Source organism: Thunnus maccoyii, chromosome 21, assembly GCF_910596095.1.
Source record: "Thunnus maccoyii chromosome 21, fThuMac1.1, whole genome shotgun sequence".
In the NCBI taxonomy this organism is placed as follows: Eukaryota; Metazoa; Chordata; class Actinopteri; order Scombriformes; family Scombridae; genus Thunnus; species Thunnus maccoyii.
In genome coordinates this window covers 14,828,204-14,847,634 of record NC_056553.1, presented here as the reverse complement: position 1 = coordinate 14,847,634, position 19,431 = coordinate 14,828,204, and the positions used below count along the sequence as shown (strand labels likewise).

Below are 19,431 nucleotides of genomic sequence, written 5' to 3'. Positions count from 1 at the left end.
AATGAAGTTCGGTGTCAACGTTACTCACTTCTTTAAAAGCACCGGTGAGGGGCTGGATGTAGCAGCCACAGGAATATGTCTTTAGTGACTGCGAAGGCACCGGAGTAGCATCTGCAATGCAGCCCGAGGCAGCAAAGGTGAGACTGGCCAGAGAGGCAGAGAGGGCCGCTACACAGGCACAGCTCCTGCAGCAGTGCTGCACCAGTAGTGGGACATGGATATATCCTCTGGGTAGACCAGAGCTTTAACACCGACTGTACCTGTCAACGGACACTTCAGCTGGGTTTGAAATAACTCCTTGAGCACTACCGTTGACAGAAAATGGGCCCATTCACCAGTAACAGCAAATACCATGACACCAGCAGCTATAAACCCAGCTCTGCTGACCTTGAGGCAGCGTAAGCAAACAGGGGAAGAGAGGAGGGCTAAGGGTTAAGCTAAGCTAACTCCTTACTGGCTATTCCTACCCAGCATTTTCCTTGCCGATGTACGATCTCTGGTGAACAACATGGATGAACTGTGACTGTGGATCACCACTCATAAAAGGATTATGGACTGCAACTTCATGATTTTTACGGAAACATGGCTTAACAGCAGTGTCCCTGATAGCACCATTGAGCTACCGGGTGCTACATCCTGAAGGCAGATACAACTGTGCCATTATGCAAGCTTAGAATATTTCATAGTTAAGTTTAGACCTTTCTATCTGCCCAGAGAGTTTACATCTATTGTTGTGACTGTAGCATACATACCCCCAGATGCTAATGTTAAGCTTGCAATGAAAGTATTGCATACTGCCATTAGCAAACAACAGACTACACACCCAGTTAATACCAAGGCGCTCTAGTTCTTATATAGTGTTAGAGGGGAGGGGTCATGCTAGTTACCCCTCTACATCATCAATCCACCATTTCACGCCCACCCAAAAAATCCTGAACACACAAATGGTGAAAAACAGTTTAACGGTCTAATTCCACAATTCAGTACTACATAGTTCACAGTCTTTTCACATGTTTTCAGCAATTATTTTCTGACATGTATAATGTGTTTCAAAATAATTTTTTTCCTTTACATGGACTATAAATACATTCCTGCTGATTCCATTTCATTCCATCCTAGTGACAGAGCAGTTGTGCTCTCAAAGATATGCCGTTACCTGTGAGCTTCGGGCTGCATTCATTTGAGGACAGAGCCTGCAGGAAATAGGAAACACAAAAAAGGCTTCACATTAAATCTGATTGTTCCTTGCCAACTCGAGACATGGTGACCACTGACTGAGCTCAGTGTGGAAAATGTGGTCTGATTGCACAGCATGAACACGTTGCCTAAATGTCACAGTTTTTTTGTCTGTATGTATGCCCTAATTTTTCAGTCTAGACATGAGTCAGAGCTTCAGTGTGTGTACGCTGGACATAGGGAGCAAGTCCCTTAACTGGCAACGCCACATGACTGGTGACAGCAGATGACAAAAAAACAAAACAAAACAAAAAACAGAATGAAATGGTGGGTGAGCATTCAGTGTGTTTGTTGATGACACTAACTGGATAAAACCTATAATCAAAGGAGAGAGATTCTTGGCCCAATTCCAGCTGCGTTCCAGCGGGGACTCAGAATAGGTGAACCTCCCCTTATGGTGACAAGAAGAATAGCCAGTTGAATACCTGTGACAAATCTTGTAAGGCCACAGAAAACCACTCTCTCTTTGGCACTTTCAACACCAACTGGGATGTAGTAAAACATTCAGATGAACACAAAAGCATCCAGGAAGGGTGCTTAGAGTCAGCTTGAGAGCTTCTCCCAAGGCTTACAATACATTTCCCTCCTGATTAATTGTTGCTTTCAATTAAGGCTCAAGTGATTCAATCTGTAAAAAGCTGAATGGGGAATACTGTGCAAGGTAAAAATACATGTGGTGCCTCTGGCCTTGGACAGCTAAGTGGTAGTGAACAACTTTTTTGGTCTTTTGGGGAAAGCAATGCTTTGCTTTTACAGTTCAAACAAATCCGACCACACAAGGAGCTCCATCTCTCCATCTGGAGAGATAGACAGAGGAGTGGTGTACTTCAGCATGGGAAGGTAGTGATTTTTTTCTTTTCAAGAGCAAAACACAAGCATTTACTGTAATTCCCCCTCTATTAGTTCCCACAGAAGTGAATCAAAGCTGTCCAGCCTCTTTCTTTTTTCAGACAAGTGCACGGACAATATAGATGACACTCTCTGATAAATGGGAACGTCACTCATGAGTCTTTGTATCAACACATACAACTTTATACGTGAGTGAAAAGCACAGAAGCTACTGTTGTTATAACCTTTTTAGCGTTGCATCTAACATTTTTCTCATTATTGATTAATCTACTGATTATTTTTTCTCAATTTTTTGGTCTATAATGTGTCATGAAATAGTAAAAAATATTAGGCTAATCAAAGTTTCAAAATCCAAAGATAATCTATTTACTACTATAAAAGACAGAAGCTATGTATACCAGTAAAATTGTAGCTTTAAAAAATGATTGATTAATCATTTTTTAAAGCTACAAGCTGATTAATCAAAATCCTGTAATCGACTTAACGTTTCAGCTTTAAAACCATTTAAAGGAACCGTTTGACTAAGTTGTCAATAGGTAGATGAGAAGATAGATACCACTCAATTTGAAGCTTCATCCATGTTAAATTGCCTTCCATAGGCTGTTTGGGTGTGTGCAGCAGGCAGGTAGGCAGGCAGGGAAGCAGACAGGCATGAAGGATGAGAAAATCAAAGTGGAAGACAGTTAATGAAACAGTGACCTTCAGGTCATCTGTGCTGGTTGCGCCAGAGATTTATTATTGGGCTTTGGCATCACTTAACCCGCCACGATCACAAGGCCAAGCAACCTCTGAGGAAAACATGCATGTATGCAGGTGTACGCCCGCATACAAACATACACACGCACGTTCACGCAACTCGGATAAAGGCTATTCTTAACATGGCAACAAAGATCCCGCTAAGAGGCTGCAATGCCTATAAATGCCTCTTGTGCAACCCTTGACCTTTTTAGACTCTGGCTCCTGAATTTCAATCATGTAGGTGTCCATCCCCTTTGCCATCAATCACCTCCTCTCCTTCTCTGCTCTCCTTGATTAATCGATTCAATCAATTACATAGATTGATAAAATGATTGATGGGTTATATAAAGTACAATTTCTATAGCATGTGCTTTAACCGGTTCATTTTTAAGCTGGCTGCCTCAGCTCAGGCACACTGTAATATTTGAGGGGAAGGTGCACATCAAACTTCAAAAGCATCTCTGTATGTTGCTACAATGAATAATAAATACAATTTCCTGGGCAAACACATCCCAGTGTGCACAGAAAGACATTTCATCACTGAATAGTACTGCTGACATCTGGAATGTGTGTGTTCTGTGCTGCCATTGTGTTCATACTGCAGCTTCTCCATGGTGCTTGCTCTCTCCACTGCATTGTATAAATGCCTTTGCCTGAGCGAGCTGAATTCAGAGCACATCCACATACGGCCACACCCTCTCCTCTCTTCATAAAGCTCGACTAAGAGTGTAATCTTCTGGGGCTTACTGTATTTACCCTTTGCAACACAGAAAATGCTCACTTTAAAGCCTTGGACACAGATGTTTTATTGCCCCACAGCACAGTTCAGAAACGCACATATTGAGCTAGAAAAATGCTGTCATCATCCTGAAACATATAATCCTGTGCTCGCACCTATGTACTGCAGGCATTCACCTGTGGATGAAGACATTGCTAGCTAAAACCAGAGATATTCACAGAGACAGAGCAGAGTTTGCAGAAGTTATGTACAAATGCCCCCAGAAGCATAAACAAGCAGCTTGCAAATGCCAGCTCAAATTTGCTCCTCACATTTCTTCAAAAACATGTTTATAATGCTAGAAGCACGGCAAACAAATGATGAGTAGGCCCTGATTATCCCTGTTTGGCTGTGTATGGGAAATTTCCTTTATTGAGAAAGCAAAGGCACACACACACAAATTAAACAGAGCATTGCAGAGCTGTCAGGAGATATAAATTTCTAATAACTGCACAATCCCATAAGTATTGTTTTGCTCTTCATAATACAGACACAACACTATGTTTTATTAATGAGACACAATATGTCTCATTTGGAATTGAACATTAGGCTTCATTGCTACACATCCCTTCAGTATTAGCTGCTGAGCCCAACGTATGTAAAACAGCATATAAATGAGGCTCATGGTTATCAGTGGGTGGCAATATTCGAGGAATCAAAGGACACAAACATGCAGAGTGTGAGCATGCGCGCGCATAAGCAGCCCACACACAAGAACTCAATTTCCCAGTAGCCTCATTTCCTCTCAGCTGCTCAGCAGTGACATTTAAATAAGCATCTGATTAATAATCTCTGCTAAAGTGGTTGATCAAGCTAATGAATGGCTGCCATTAATCACAGCAGGCACAGCTGTGGATGGAGGTCGAGAGACAGACAGCAGAAGAAAGAGAAAGATAGAGAGAGAGAGAGAAAAAGAGATTTTCCTCAGTTTGATGACTTTCATCCCTTTCAATCACAACTAAAGAACTATTTTGCCAGAGGTGATTGTCTCTGTCATACTTTCACAGCTTCCTGTACTGAGCGCGCATCTGCAGTTTTCAATCCTGCAGTTCAACTCCCGAAACAAACGTAAGTGTTACATATTCAAAATCATTGCCTGAGCAAACAAAGCCTATTGTGAAAACTCTCCTTGATCAAACAGCTCCGTAAAGATTAGCCATATAGCTAATACCCACTCGACAGGGCTTTGTTGACCCCGTGGATGACAGCCCAACTATACAGAACAGTAGCTGTGAAAGGAGGAGGCCACAGGATCTGCCGGGGACTGATAGGATTCACCACACCCTGGGTGTCATGGCCAGTGAGCTGGGTCTGTGCCCCGAACAGCGATTAGCAGCGATGTGCACCCCAATGCCACGCCACGAGCATCACCAGCTACACACACCAACGATCCTGCTAAGAACTACTGAACAAGTCTGCAGTGGAAAAGAGAGAGAGAGAGAGAGAGAGAGAGAGAGAGAGAGAGAAAAAAGAACTGTGTCTTGTGCTTATGGTGTATAAAGTGACATGAATTACAATTTTTCTCTTATTTATCAAGGGAAGCTTAACTCACTGTGCTTTCATACTCATACAGGCATCAAACAGTCTGCCCTTGACCTGTATTTATGACAGAAGCCACCAAAACTAATACACTGAATGTAAATGAGTGGGGGAAAAAAAAAAACTACTGAGTAATCCTCACTTCTATCTCAACCATCAATGGTTCAAGTGCCCTTGAGCAAGGCAGTTGACCCCAATTAGTTCCAGTGGAGGTTTTCAGCGGTCACAAATATGAGTTTAAAAAAATGAGATTATCTGTCAGAGCTCAGAGGACGAGCTGTGACAGCATTTCAGAGGCATATAGATTACAAGAACTGTGTGATCTCTGCCCTTGTGTGTGAACGAATGATTCATGTGATACATTATTGATCCACATAGGAGAAGCAGCTACTGCATAGAAAAGCTCTTGGGATGGGCTGGGATACGGTGTCTTGCTCAAGGACACTTCAACAGGGAAAACACGTGACTCTCGTGGTCGTCTGGTTCACCTCTACCATCTACACCACTACACACTGATGTCTGTAATTGTGTGTTTTGTTTATTTACTTTCTTAATTAGTTTTGATTTCATGGACTGAAATGTCACTCTTGTCTCCAGGCCATTGAGCATATTAGTGTTGAAGGAGAAAACCTCTTATTTGTTAATTAATCTGCTCATCTGTCCATTCATCATCACTCTGACCGCGCCTGTATAGCTCAGCTGGGAGAGCTACTGTATAGTAACGCTTCTGCAGTTAGGAGCTGGATTCATACTGCAGTTTTCCGCACTCTCACTGTGTATACTGTAGCTGTAGCCACATCGGATAAAAGTGTCCATTAAATGGCAAAAGATTTTTGCTTTGAGAGGACAGCATGGAATTTGGTCTAGTTTCACTTCATTTTGCACCTTTATTCACAATGATAGATTTGAGAAATCTTTTTATGGCTGTGTAGGGAGGACAACTCTCTCTCTTTTGAATTTCGCCAAAGACAGAACGGTGGGTTGAACAGACCTTTTCAGAGACTCCCAGGATCTACAAATTTGGTCTTTCACCTCTCAGTAGTAAAGGTGTCAGACTGGCCAGACCAAGCACCGGAGCCTGAAGAGATAACAAAATTAACAACAGGATGCAAAGACACTTATGTGACCCTTGGGTCATGTGAACTGAAGAACACACAAGTCAAGAGAACTCCGCATTCACATGGACAGAGTCTTGAGTTAAGAGACTGGAAGGCAATTTTTCACATTAGGATTAAGAAATTCATCAGAATTAAGAAACAACCCTCACCCTCTCTCTCTCTCTCTCTCTCTTTCTGACACACACACACACACACACACACACACACACACCTCCCCCTTTTCTCCTTCTCACTCTGGGTTTCGCTTATCTCCAGACCTCTGGCATAAATTGGAGGGTGCATTCCCAAAGTGATTCCACTATATTCTCTCTTTGTTTGAGCCAAGTCTGAATTAATTTGAATTAGCTGTCTAACTACTCAGTAACCCAGCTAGCCGTACTCAGCAAATGTTTTCTTGTAAGGTGGTCCAACTCCCACATCTGTCAGAATGACTGACTTAATAGAATCCAGTTTTAATACATTCTTCACTGCTTGGCAACACTGCCAGCTGTTGACTATATAGCGAAATCTTTGACCACTAAGATACACAAGTAGTTTATGTAAGACTGTATTCTGTATTTGCTATATTGTGTGAACCACTAATGGCTGCTTTGACCTTTTGTGCATTTTCTAGTAATATTGGAAATAATTTTTGATAGTTAAAGCAGTGAGGAATGTTAGGCCACTGATTTAATGATGTTTGAGACATTGTTGTTTAATCTATGTGTTTTCTTTTCAAATGCTTATTCATCTGGCCAACGGAATGACTTGAGCCTAGCTAAAGAAGTTAGTGTAGCCAGATTAATGTTATTTGACATTCAGCCACCAATTACAAGGACCCAACAGAAGCTATATCATCAGCCCACATCTGCGGGCATCGGGAAGCGCGCCAGCAACGCATCAGCCTGGACCTCTGCCTGTCGGCCCTGAAGTGAGACCCACTGACTGGGAGGCCGTGCTGTCGGGCCGCTACTCAGTGTCCGAACTGCATCCATGGAGTTGCCTGGGAGTGTAGCGGACCCGAGAGGCCCTTGCGGCGAAGCGCTGCAGGCAGACAGGCCTGCGCCTCGTGCTTGATTCTACCACAGCAACTCCGGATTCAGCTGAAACGCTCTCAACTCTGCCAAGACGCTTCAACTAGTAGGCAAACTCCACGGCTTTTCTGTGATAAGAGTTGATGTTGAATCAAAATTATTATATCTTAGAGAAGTTGATTTTCCCCTAGCACCTCACTGTTTTCTTTGATAACCTTGACATTAAAATGTATTTTGAGTAAAATATATTTTGTGTTTTTATGCTGTGTATTTGTATATTTGTATTTGTGTGTTGTTACTTAAACTGTTTCTATCTTTGTTACCTGCCGAGGGACTATGGATGCAAATTAGCATTTTTTGCTATCTGTTCCTATCAAACAAATAAACAAACCACATACTTCACTTCACTATCACCCACTGAGTTAAGATTCATCTTATCGTTTCAAAATCTTTTATTCATTTGTTTGATTATTTTCTTCATCATGTATTCTTCAGACAGTTAGCTATAAATAAATGTCCTCATTTATCAGCAAGAAGTTGTTTGTTTTCTTTGGGAGCAGACGACAGAGGTCAATGTATCGGCAAGAACTACAATTCTTGGTTATGAGACTGATTAATTTGTTCATTTATTTATTCCTTTCAATACGGGTGGTGCCCCAGACTTTAACGAGTACAAGATTTAATTTCCAAAAGTAGTTACTCCTACAGATGTGTGTTTTTGTGAGTGTATGGGTGTGACTGTGTGTATGTGTGTGTGTTCCTCCATCTCTTCCATTGATCAAGCTGTTAACTGCTCTCCTCCTTCTCTCCTCCTTCCTTCCTCTCAGAATGCCCCTGGGAAAACAATGCCAAGGACACAAAGCTGATACAGAAACAACGCTGCTCCCCCATCCTGTGTGAATACATATATATGGATAAGTGTTCCTATACTGATAATAAACAAATTTGTGCGAATGACTGTGCAGGTTTGTCAGTTTCAGGGTTATTTTGTGCTCTCAATTGTGTATCTGTGTAAACTTTTGTATGTGCGTCTGTGTAGGAAGTGTTGACGGCTCAGGCAGGAACCCATTCCTGATGGAGCAGTTAGTTGTCCTTAGGCATCACAGGTGTTTCTATCTAAGTGACACCCCAATGACAGACACATTCCATCCAGGTTCCATTTGGGCAACCATGCAATAAATCAACACAACATCGCTGCCCTGCCACTCATTACTGCACACAGTGTCTGAGAGCGAGTGAGAGAGAGAGAGAGAGAGAGAGAGAGAGAGAGAGAGAGATACACTGACATGAAGGGACAGAGTGAGGATAGTTCTGCTGATCTGCAAACAATCCCCCCCCAAAGAAAGGTAATTTGAGAGTCTGATTGCTTTCTTGAGATAGTGTTTCATTTCACTGTCATGAAATTATGAGAGGTATCAGACTCCTGTTTCAATTTTCACTGCCGCTCTGCATCGGTTCCAGAGGACCCAGGGGGGAATCAATGGCTCACAGACTTTTCTATGCCAACAACAGGCTACGATTTGACCCAGTAGGATGATGAACTGCAGTCAAACACACTTTAGTTATAGTAGCCAATACAAATACAAATGGATTTAAGAGAGGAACGCAGAATAAATTGTTTGCCACGTTAGTGCAATGACAGTTTCGTCAACATGGATTAAGATTAGAAATAATGCGATTTCAAGGTGAAATTGTGTGAAATATTAGCCCTTAAATAAACTCTGAGTCGGTGACAAGCAAAAAATAAAGAAGGGTAAGGGGAAAACTGCATGTGTAAGAGAGAGAATTTAAATCTGTGGTTTTGGAGAGAGATGGAGAGAGGCAGAAAGAGGGATTATGAGAGAGAGATTAAGAAACTGAGAGAAAGAGAATGATGCAGACTGAGATTTTGGCCTCCAAGCACCATGGTTTCTTATACTTTTCCATCAGTAAAGTGACTGACAAATTGTTGAAAAGAACCGTAATAGGATTTACAGCTGCATTAAGAATATTACACCATCAGTGCAGCTGTGTAGCATAACAACAGCACTAAAGGGAACTGGTCATTAGACCAGAGGCAGAACAAGCAGTAAAACTCACATTTCTGGTAACAATCAGAAGTGTCAGCCATTGCTGGGTACATTTCCAACATTCATGTTCCCTTTGAGACCATAATCATTACTACACATGGGCTACTACACCAGCTACTTCTATAAACAACATTGTAGCTGTATGGAGTTAACTGATACACAAGTGGGGTATTTACAGAAAGGCACATCACATTTGGGAGTTACTGCATCAAAGAGAGACTTTAAACATTGGGCACTTGAGAAAATAACATGTTACTCAGAATTGAAATTGACATTTTTTGTATAATAAGGAATGAGACCATTAAAGTATACACTGGCTTTGGAAAAAGGCTGTTGACATCCACCATTATGACTCCGACGACTTTGTTACTATAAGTATTTTGCACTAGTGGTGTATAAATGAATGAGTGGTCCACTTTTTTTTTTTTTTGGCATTTTTTGCCTTTATAGAGTTGACAGTAGGGATGCACGATAATATTGGCATCGGGCTCAGCCGATAAAGGCTTTAAGATGAAATATTGGCATCAGCCTGAAATGAACATGAAGAGGAGGGGGAGCAGAATTTTCCATTTCTTAATTCAATTTCCCCTTTCAAGTTATAATCCTTAAGATTTTCATGAAATCAAACCCCATTTTTGATACTATTCATGGTTGGCATTATATCAGTGATAGCCATTAAATCTATTTACATTCAGTAATTTACCCTCTGTATCGTAGGTTTCAGTGTTAGTGGTGGGGTCCGCCTACCTACACAGGAGGGATTCATAGGAAACAACACATGTATGTAATACACACTATTTATAATTTTATCTAATACAATAATAACCTCTAATAACACTGATTACTCACTGATTACTTTCACTCTACAGACATATTAGAGCTGTATTGAGTTACTGCTAATATAAAGTCCTACTGCTGCCGTTTCACATTAAAAGCATTCAAAAGCCTCGCAAAACACGGTGGGCCTTTTATTGTGAAACAGTCACAGGAATGTCCAAGAAACTATAAAAGAAGAAGGGTCATTACATCACTGTGTAGTGCGTGAACACACATTAGTGTCACACTTGAAAGCACTCAGCGCAGTTAGTGTAGTGGTGAATGGACAGACCACTCCTTCATCTCTCACCTCTCAGTTTCACAGGTTATCAATCAGGGAGATGGAGGCACCAGTATTATGATGTGCTGTTTTTTAGCTAATGTTTAATGTTTTCGAGGTACATTTCACATTGATAGTTATGTTATGTTAACGTTATGCTAGATTTATAATGGACTGGAACTTCTTATGCATATGTGATTGAGGTTATTCACTAACGTTAGTAAGTTAACTGAACTGTGATAATACATGTGATTTGTGAATGTGTCAGATCATATTCACAAATTGCTCCATTTATAATTACAATGCATTCTTTTCTTATGATCAAGTTTGTTGTTGAAAGTTTTTCTAAAAGTTTCTGATAGCCATGAAATGTATGCTGTTGTTGTTTTATAGCTAAGGGTTAGTTCATAGCCTACCAATGCACAATGCACAATTAAGAATGCTCAGTTCTTAATGCGTGATATTCCCATAACATTAGCTATTATTAGCCCTGTCAATCATTGTAATAAAAGGAGGAGAGAAGGAATGAAGAATACAGATTTTGTTAACAATATTTATTTATCCTGAACATCAATATTTTCAAGGGACACTTCACTTGCAACTTTTTAATTTGACTCGCCATGAGACCTTTAAAGTATGCCTATGATCATCTTTGGATACTATTTGGAAACCAATAGCAAATAAACAAATGTGCACATTTGGAAAAATCAGTCAATATTCTCTGAAGTGTGTTCTTTCATTTGGTAGAGGCATTTCTTCATCAAAAGTCATATGATGTAGATATGTTGGGTTTTAGTGTGCTTCCATGCACCTCCCTATAGGCTTCAATAGAAGTGGCACCAACGTTTGGCACCAAGCAGAGCATTAGAGTGCTGGTATTATGACGTACTGACCCTTCTTTCTTTTATAGTTTCCTTGAGGGATGTCAGATGGTGTTTGTCAGGAAGTGAATTCAGGGACCTGTTACCACAAGAAACCACAGAACTGAAATCTAAAGTACTAAACCCATAGACTTATTGCTCTGTATCATCCACCATAAAAATAGGGGTAAGATCTTATGTTTAGCTTCCAGCTTTAAAACTCTTTCTGGTTCAGACAAGATATAGCTGAAGTCTCAGAGTGGTTAGATCAAAAAAACCTTTACCTTCAAAAAACCTCACAAGCTAGAACATTCATCACACATTTCCCTATAGCTTCTTCCCACCTATATGGCTAATTAGATGCTAAGCTGAGAGTATACTTCTTAGAGACTTTTTTCCTCAGCAATTCCTCTTATGGCTTGCAGCTAATAACCACCACACTTTCTTTACATGTCAGCCAATCTCTGTCTGACGATGATTTAGCATCTGGGGGCAACGGCCAATATTTTGGGGGTTCTAACGTAGCAAGCGGATATCCATATAATGGATATCCAGGCCAAGATTTCCTCTTCCATGTGCCGGTTATTGTTTACAGTCCGATTAGCAACTTGAGACACTCCAGGCAACATTGTGGCTAATCTCTATAAGCAGATATATGCATATGAATGCAGATAAATTAAAAAAAAAAAAAGCTAATAAAAAGCTAAATCGTTGTCAGATGATAGGAGATGGGTTCCAAAATTGCATTTTGGCCAGTGTGTTCCGCCTCTTTTGCTCTCCACATGGACTGTTTACCTACATGCAACCAAAATCTGCTCAATGTGATTGGTCAGTACTTCTCAGACTACACAGACTACAAATGGAAACCACAACGCTTCCGGTACCAAAATCTTATCCCATTGCCTACATACTCTGCATTCATATGCAAGTATCTATTTATAAAGATTACATGTCAGCAAGCTGCAGCTTTCTCTTGTCACCAAGGAGATGCAACTTCTGTTAACACCACAACACTGGCTTCACTGACCACACAAACACTATAGGTAACTAGGTCAAGTGAGCATGTCATGGGAAAGATGAAGTGAAGCTCCTAAACCCTGACACTCACAAACCCACAAGCTTCGACCTCCTGCCTTATTTACTTTGACCCCTGTCCATATGGTTAAATTGGCTGAATCAGAACAGAAATATTCAGTGTGGTGGGCTACCTGTGTTAGGTCTGACTGAGTCTCTCTCCATTGAGGCCTGAGGATAATCCATGCAAGGCTGCTGTCTCTTCAACCAGTATTGGAAACAGCAGCTGTATGGGGACACAGAAGGCCATTTTTGACCCTCTCGTTAATTCATTCCATTATTCTCATTTGATAAAACTGGAGCTGGATTAATTTCCTCTTCTATGTACAGTATTTTAACATAATCACTGCTTCATAAACAATAAAAGTAGGTTTGACCAGTTTGAATTAGATTAGGTTGGATTAATTTCCTCTCTACAGAATCATAAGCTCATAATAAAAGTAATATAGAACTAAACTATGTGCCATTGTCTCTATCCCCCTCTCACCCTCCCTGACTCTCTCTATGCAGTCTATTTCCAAAACACTTAAGCCTGCTAAATATAGCCAACCAATCCTGATTGTGCATTAAGGCTATAACACGCAGAAAATATTTACACCAGTCAGCAAATTATTTTTGGAGAGACTATTCGACAGAGTGACTGGCAGCGAACTGCCAAATTTGGCTTCACACCCACCAGAACGCTCATTTCATTGGATGTCATTTCAAGGAAAAAAAAATCCATTTGTGTGTATCTGAGATTGTGTCAGTTCTCCCAAAATGTCACATTAAGTATGAAATTGCCAGGTAAGTAATCACCCAGAGTGGTTCAACATAATGATGGCAAATATCCAGCCTGAGTGCTTTCCATTCAGAATAGCATATTCTCAAGCCATGCCCATTACATCTAAAATAAGTATATGCAATCATCTGAGGGAGGGAGGGAGAGATGGTACTGTAGTCACAAACTAATAGAAATCAAATTTCTATCTGCACACAGAAAACTACATTTACCTTAGATTTTACTGTTCTAAACAACTCCCACAAGAGCAGACTGGAAGGTAATGGAGGGTGACCGCAATGTTGGACTTCATTTTGCCAACTATTTGGAAATAATGGCTGAAATGCCTGAACACTGAAAATAAATAGGGCTTGCTTTAGAAATTCACACCCTTAAAGATCCCCTCCAGATATATTTAAGATGTATATAAAATACTCTACCTTTAATTGTAATTTGTCTGATTTTTTTTTTCCACAGAAAATTAAATTAAAACCCTTAAATTTACATCTACACATTCAACCTCATTAAAAATTCCAGAATCTATAACTATGCAAATATTTTTAATTTCAAAAGTTGAACTGCTGGACACAAGATGTCTCCTACTTCACTGTAAAGTCCATTCTCAGTGTGCACTGGAGGCTTCAAGTTTCCACATCATTGGAATATTGGACCAGAATTGGCTTCCAAACTAGTTGTGATGTCATAAATCCTGCTCGTAGGCCCGCCCTGTAAAACTGGATTTTCACTGAGCTCAGAGAAACTTTCCACTTTCAGTAGATGAATGTGAAAACAGCCTTCTAGTTTCATACACTGAACATGTATCATTCTGCACAGTGAAGCTCAAATATTCAACTGTAGGAACAAGAAGAAAAACGTATTTTTGAGTGGAAGGGGACTTAAAGTATTTCAATAATTTGAACCCCTCTACTATTTGCATTTTATTGCTTAATATGGGCAATGCTGGTTTTGTCTGCTTGGCAACAGTTTTGTTCATCAAAGTTTGTGAGCAAGAAAAGGCAAGGCACTTTTCTTGTTTCACCTTGCCTTACACATTATGTGCCTCTGAAGGCAAGGTAACAGCAAAAACAGCAGCACTCAAGCATGCATCCACCGTATTATGAATTCATTTGGGGTATCTGAGATAAATACTGGATGTGCTGAACGTCCACTGAGAGCTTTTTCTCTCACTTAACACAGAAACTATAAAATGAAGAGGCCACTGCAGAAGTCCCACATTTTACATGCTTTTCTTAACTGTTGCTGTATACTCAAGACGACCTGTCTGGAAAATCCTGCAGGTGTTTTCTCAAGGGACAAACTGCAGAGACACTGTGTAAAAAAAAAAGAGAGAGAAAGAAAAAAAAAGCTGACTAAAGCAGTTCCTACCTGGACTCACTCTGGAGCAGAGCAGGTCAGAATGTTTGAGTATCTGTCAGTTCTTATATTATATTGATCCAGGTCTAAAAGCTCAGCAGCTCTGCACTTTAACAGTCATAGTTACTCTACCTTCATCTGCCTAGACTGCAATATCACTTACTGATGCAGGAAGCCTATAATCACTGCCATGGTATTGAGATATTAGCATCAGTTTCAAAGCCAGTGCATGCCAACATGCAAACATACAAATGTCTGGGGTTTTATGCAGGGTGTGAATATGTATTTAATTTTTATATTTGTAAAGTATAGAATGCATATCAACAGCAATAGCATATCCTGCCTATTAACAGAAATATTTAGTCTCTTTTCTAAGGAATACAACAACATTTTGGGGGAAGTGCTTATTTGCTTTCCTTACTAGAGTTAGATGAGAATCATCTAACTCTCGGCAAGAGAGTGTAACTCCCAAAATGTCGAACTATTCCTTTAAATCAACACCCTCACAGTAAAAAAGTCTTTCGAGATTTACTCACTACAACTAAACAAGATGTTAAATCCCCCCACTTTCTCAAACAGACACAAATAGGTTCACATACATAAATATACTTCCACTCACTGCAGTGACACTTTATTAAGTCCCTGTTGGCACAGCAACAGATATCAGCATGCATACTGAGATACTGATGAACTATCACCTGAAACCAACGCCTGCGACAACATCCATCTTTCCTCCTCACACTCCAATCTCACCACCATCATGCAACGGGAGAGAGTCACACAAAACATTTAATCACACCCTCATCCCGGCACATGACTGATCACTGTCAGCACCGACAGATTTCATTGAGAGGAGGGTGAGATATGAGGTTGTTATGGTGTTGTGGTCGATCATACTGCAGGTAAGAGATCCTGAAGGGAGAGTTCATACAGGACATTGTATTGTCCATATATGTGCGGGTGTGAATGTTATTCATATACCATGTTCATACAAGTATGTGTGTGAATACATTAGTACCCACATCCAATTATGTGGCTGCATGTGTACATCCAAGATTTGCATGCATGCTCGGCTCTGAGTGTCCAGATGTTCCATTTTGTTGTACTGCATGCTGTTGTTGCCTTTATGACTGCTCTGACATACTCCCATATGGACACATCTTTAGTGACATGCCCATCATTTCAGACAGGGAAGGCCACTGAAATGCCTTCTAACAAGACTGGATTGCTGCCAGAGTCTGTACTGTAACCACTGATGGACAATCACATCTATCTCTGCTTGGTGTTGTCATACTAACAAAGTGATAAGTGCTCATACAAAGAAAAAACCCTTTACTAGATTGTGAAACAGCCTCTCTTTTATTTCCTCAAGTACTATAGCATGTTGCTATTTGTATGCAGAAAGTCCATGATGAGATATGGTCTTTAAACTACAATGAAGGGGTTTAAGCTTTTGTGTCAGCAAGGATACCGGTCAAGGACATTTTTCTTGGAACAAGTAAGTAAGAACTCAATTCAAATTGATATAGTGTTCACTGAAATGCAGAAAAGAAATATTTTGTCATTAGTAGCCATAGCTATATCATACATTTTTATTGGTTTAATGTTTCTCTTCTCATGGGAAGCAATGTCAAGATACAGGATGGAGTTTAAAAAAAAAGCATTGGTTCACACACTGGTCTAAAAGTTAGATAGGCAGGCTGGAGGGCTGCTTATTCAAATCTGAGAAAGACAGTGAATAGGTAACACTCCTGCCATACCTCACACTCTCGCTACTCTACACTGAACTCAAACTAGAGCAGCACAGTGCAGTGGAAGACTGCTTGTAGTGAATCTAAAATGGGGTTGTCGAAAAACCTTGTCAGAAAGGGGTGAACAGTGACTTGGTTTCTGTAGGACACCAATGATAGCATTTGTTGAAATATTTACTGGAGCCAAGCATCCAGTGGCATTGAGTTTTGTCTCCTTCTGCTGATATCTTGGTCTAAGCAGGAGCAGAACAGTCAAGCTGAATCTATAATCAGTCAGTACCAATGGGCTCAGTAGGAGCCTGCCCTTGAGGGCTAATCTATATGTGTCCCTTGTGCTTAGGATGACCATGAAATGTGCATCAACCTGGACACTCAGAGGACTCAGGGGCTTGAGAGTAAGGGGAAACCATATTCATATCCTGTTTTTTTTTTCCATCTGTCTTATCTTCTATTTTTCTCCATATGTCTTTTGTCAATCTCCATTGTAAGCTACTATACACAACCCCCTGGCATCTCACTGAAATATCCGCTTCTTCTATGGATATGGAATGGACTGAATTTATATAGCACCTTCCCAGTCTTATTGACCACTCAAAGCACTTTACAATACATGCCAACATTCACCAATTCACACATACATTCATACACTGATGGCAGTGTCTGCCATGCAAGGTGCCAACCTGCTCGTCAGGAGCCACCCCGGATAAAAGGAGTGAAACTGTCCAGTAATCTTTTTGTGCAGGTATATTAAGATTGAATGATATTTATTATAACCCATGCTGTGCAGGCAGTTTATTGTTAGACAATTGTATAAAACCTACAAAATAAAAGTGCTTAAGTTGTATTTTGTCTTTTTATACATGTTTTGGATTTGTTTAAAACCACTATCAGCCACAAACAACACACAGCAACACTGTATCATCGGGATCATTGCAGTAAAGCTTTGGTTGATTTTAATCTAGAAAACAATAATAAAAAAAAGAAAACAATACCTGCCAAATCCACTCTATGGGCTCTGTGTACTTTTAGTTTTGATGGCTTTGCCCTCTATCAGTTCCTGCAGGACACTTACAATATTATCCTGCTAAGATATTTTAACAATGCTCTTCAGGGAGCTTCTGGCACACTTTGCATCCTAAAACCTAACTTTATAGTTCACTTGTCAAGGTGATAGTGTTGACAGGGCACCTACTTTTAAAAAAAAAACAAATTATGATGGGAGGAGACATACACACGACCTCTAATAGGAGTTAGACAGTACAGTCAAGGGAGTTAGACCTCATATATCTTATCTGTATTCAAATCAGCTGCTATTCTGTATGTATACATGCATGCTTGTGTGTCTGAGAGAGAGAGAGAGTTCAATGTCAATGTGCCAAACTCTCTCCCTCTCTTGTCCTGTCAACCTCTCCCCACTTGTCCTCTCTATCCCATGATGCAGAACAGAGAGGGGTTAGGAAAGCCTCTCTTTCCCTCCCTCTCCCCCTTCATCTTTCTGCCTCTGTCCATCATTCTTGAGTTGGAAATGTCAAACAGACAGTCATTGCACCATTGCTTGACATACTGTCAATGTCTTCAACCCATCAAATCGAGTGGCCAGTGCACGCATTGTATTGGTTACTGTTAAACATCCGAGCTCCATATCTTGGAGTTCATGTGTTTGACATAAACAGTTTCCGCATAAGTTTCTGGTATCTGCAGTCTCCATGTGCTGCTGTCATTGCGAGGTTCGAAGGTCACTACTCTTGGACTCTCGAGAGTGATGACAGCCCAGAAAGACAAAACAAAGATGCCAGACGTAGACCCAGAGGTTTGCATCATTTCAACATGTCTCACACGCCTAACATCACTTTGCATCAGGGATGTTGAGTGCAGGCCTCTCAGTAATGCGACATCTGTGTCAGACATCCAACTTGATGGGCAACAATGTCAGCAAGATACACCTCAAGGCACAATCACAAATTTTGGGGTACTACAAAATACAGTACACATAAAACATATGCTGTAACCATCAACTATATGGAGTTAAAAGTGTTTCAAAAGTAGGTTTACATATTCACTATAGTGTTGAAGCTCTGCATCTCTCAAACATTGCCTTTCCCCAACAGAAAGTACTTCTCTTCATCTTTAAATATAGGAGTATTTTTCTATTTTTAAATCGCTATGCATTAAACTACACCACAAGCATGATTCATTTCAGTATGGCAAGTGGGTGAATTAAAGGTCATAATAAGTTATTTGGACTTGGTTTGTAATTATGAAATTATGATTATACACACAATATAACGAAAATAACTCCACAAATTGGGCAAAATAACATTTTGAGAATTCAAATTCAAATCAAGGCACGTGGTTTGTCTTTTTCACATTTGATAACATCTCATGCACTCCATGTAATTGTGCTCTTAACATAGTTGCTCTTTTGGCTCTTCATAGGCTCTGTATCTGTGTAATTATATCTTGCAGCTAAACTGTCTGATTGAGTGACTGCAAATGTAATGTCAGTTTCATTTTTAAAATATCTGTAGCCAAGCATCTTTATTCCAGTCCCATATTTACCGCTGTCAGATGTGTGATTAAGATAGTCATGGTACACCTTAGTATATCTTGTTTTGGCGACACCTAGTGGACATTTCATAATGTTGCATTGCATTTATTTCGAATGTGTTTGCTGTATCTTTCCTATTAGTTAAGCTTGGTCACATGACTTAGATCACATGTTTCAAACCAGGAAGTGTATTTTATTCATGACAGCCATGGATGTATAATAAGAGCGGGATAGGGCTCTGCCATCATAGACTGTATAAAAATATGGACGTACTTACCGAGACATAACCCGAATGACTGAAACAAGCCACCTAGCGGCTGGCGGACCTGTCACTCAAAGCAGCCATGTCTTTCATTATGCATAACTTTACGGCTTAATAAAATTTAAACGGGTGAGTTATAAAAAAATTCACCCCCCGTACAGTTGGCATGAAAGGGGAAATTAGCTATAGAGACCAAAACCGTTTTTTGTACCAGGCTGTAAACATGTTTATTTCTGCTGTAAAGTTGGGCATTTTATACATCCATAGTGACAGCAGTTAGTTTTCAAGGTGAAATCATCTTTTCTTACCCTTGGAAAGGTTTTGCCTGTAGGTTTGCCTCTTATTTCTTTCATAACTACATTGTAT

General features: G+C 40.2%; 1 protein-coding gene across 6 annotated transcripts in view; it reads right to left on the bottom strand.

Annotated features, from left to right (window-relative positions):
- The window catches only part of neto1l (neuropilin (NRP) and tolloid (TLL)-like 1, like), an 84,707-nt gene that overhangs the window by 37,375 nt on the left and 27,901 nt on the right, over window positions 1-19,431 (bottom strand). The window contains exon 5 of one of the 6 annotated variants that reach the window (XM_042398685.1): window positions 1,157-1,193. The exons of the other annotated variants lie outside the window; for them this stretch is intronic. Within the exon in view, the coding sequence (XP_042254619.1) occupies window positions 1,177-1,193 (17 nt within the window). The 3' untranslated portion in view covers window positions 1,157-1,176. The remainder of the gene's footprint in view (window positions 1-1,156; window positions 1,194-19,431) is intronic. 6 annotated transcript variants of the gene reach the window in all.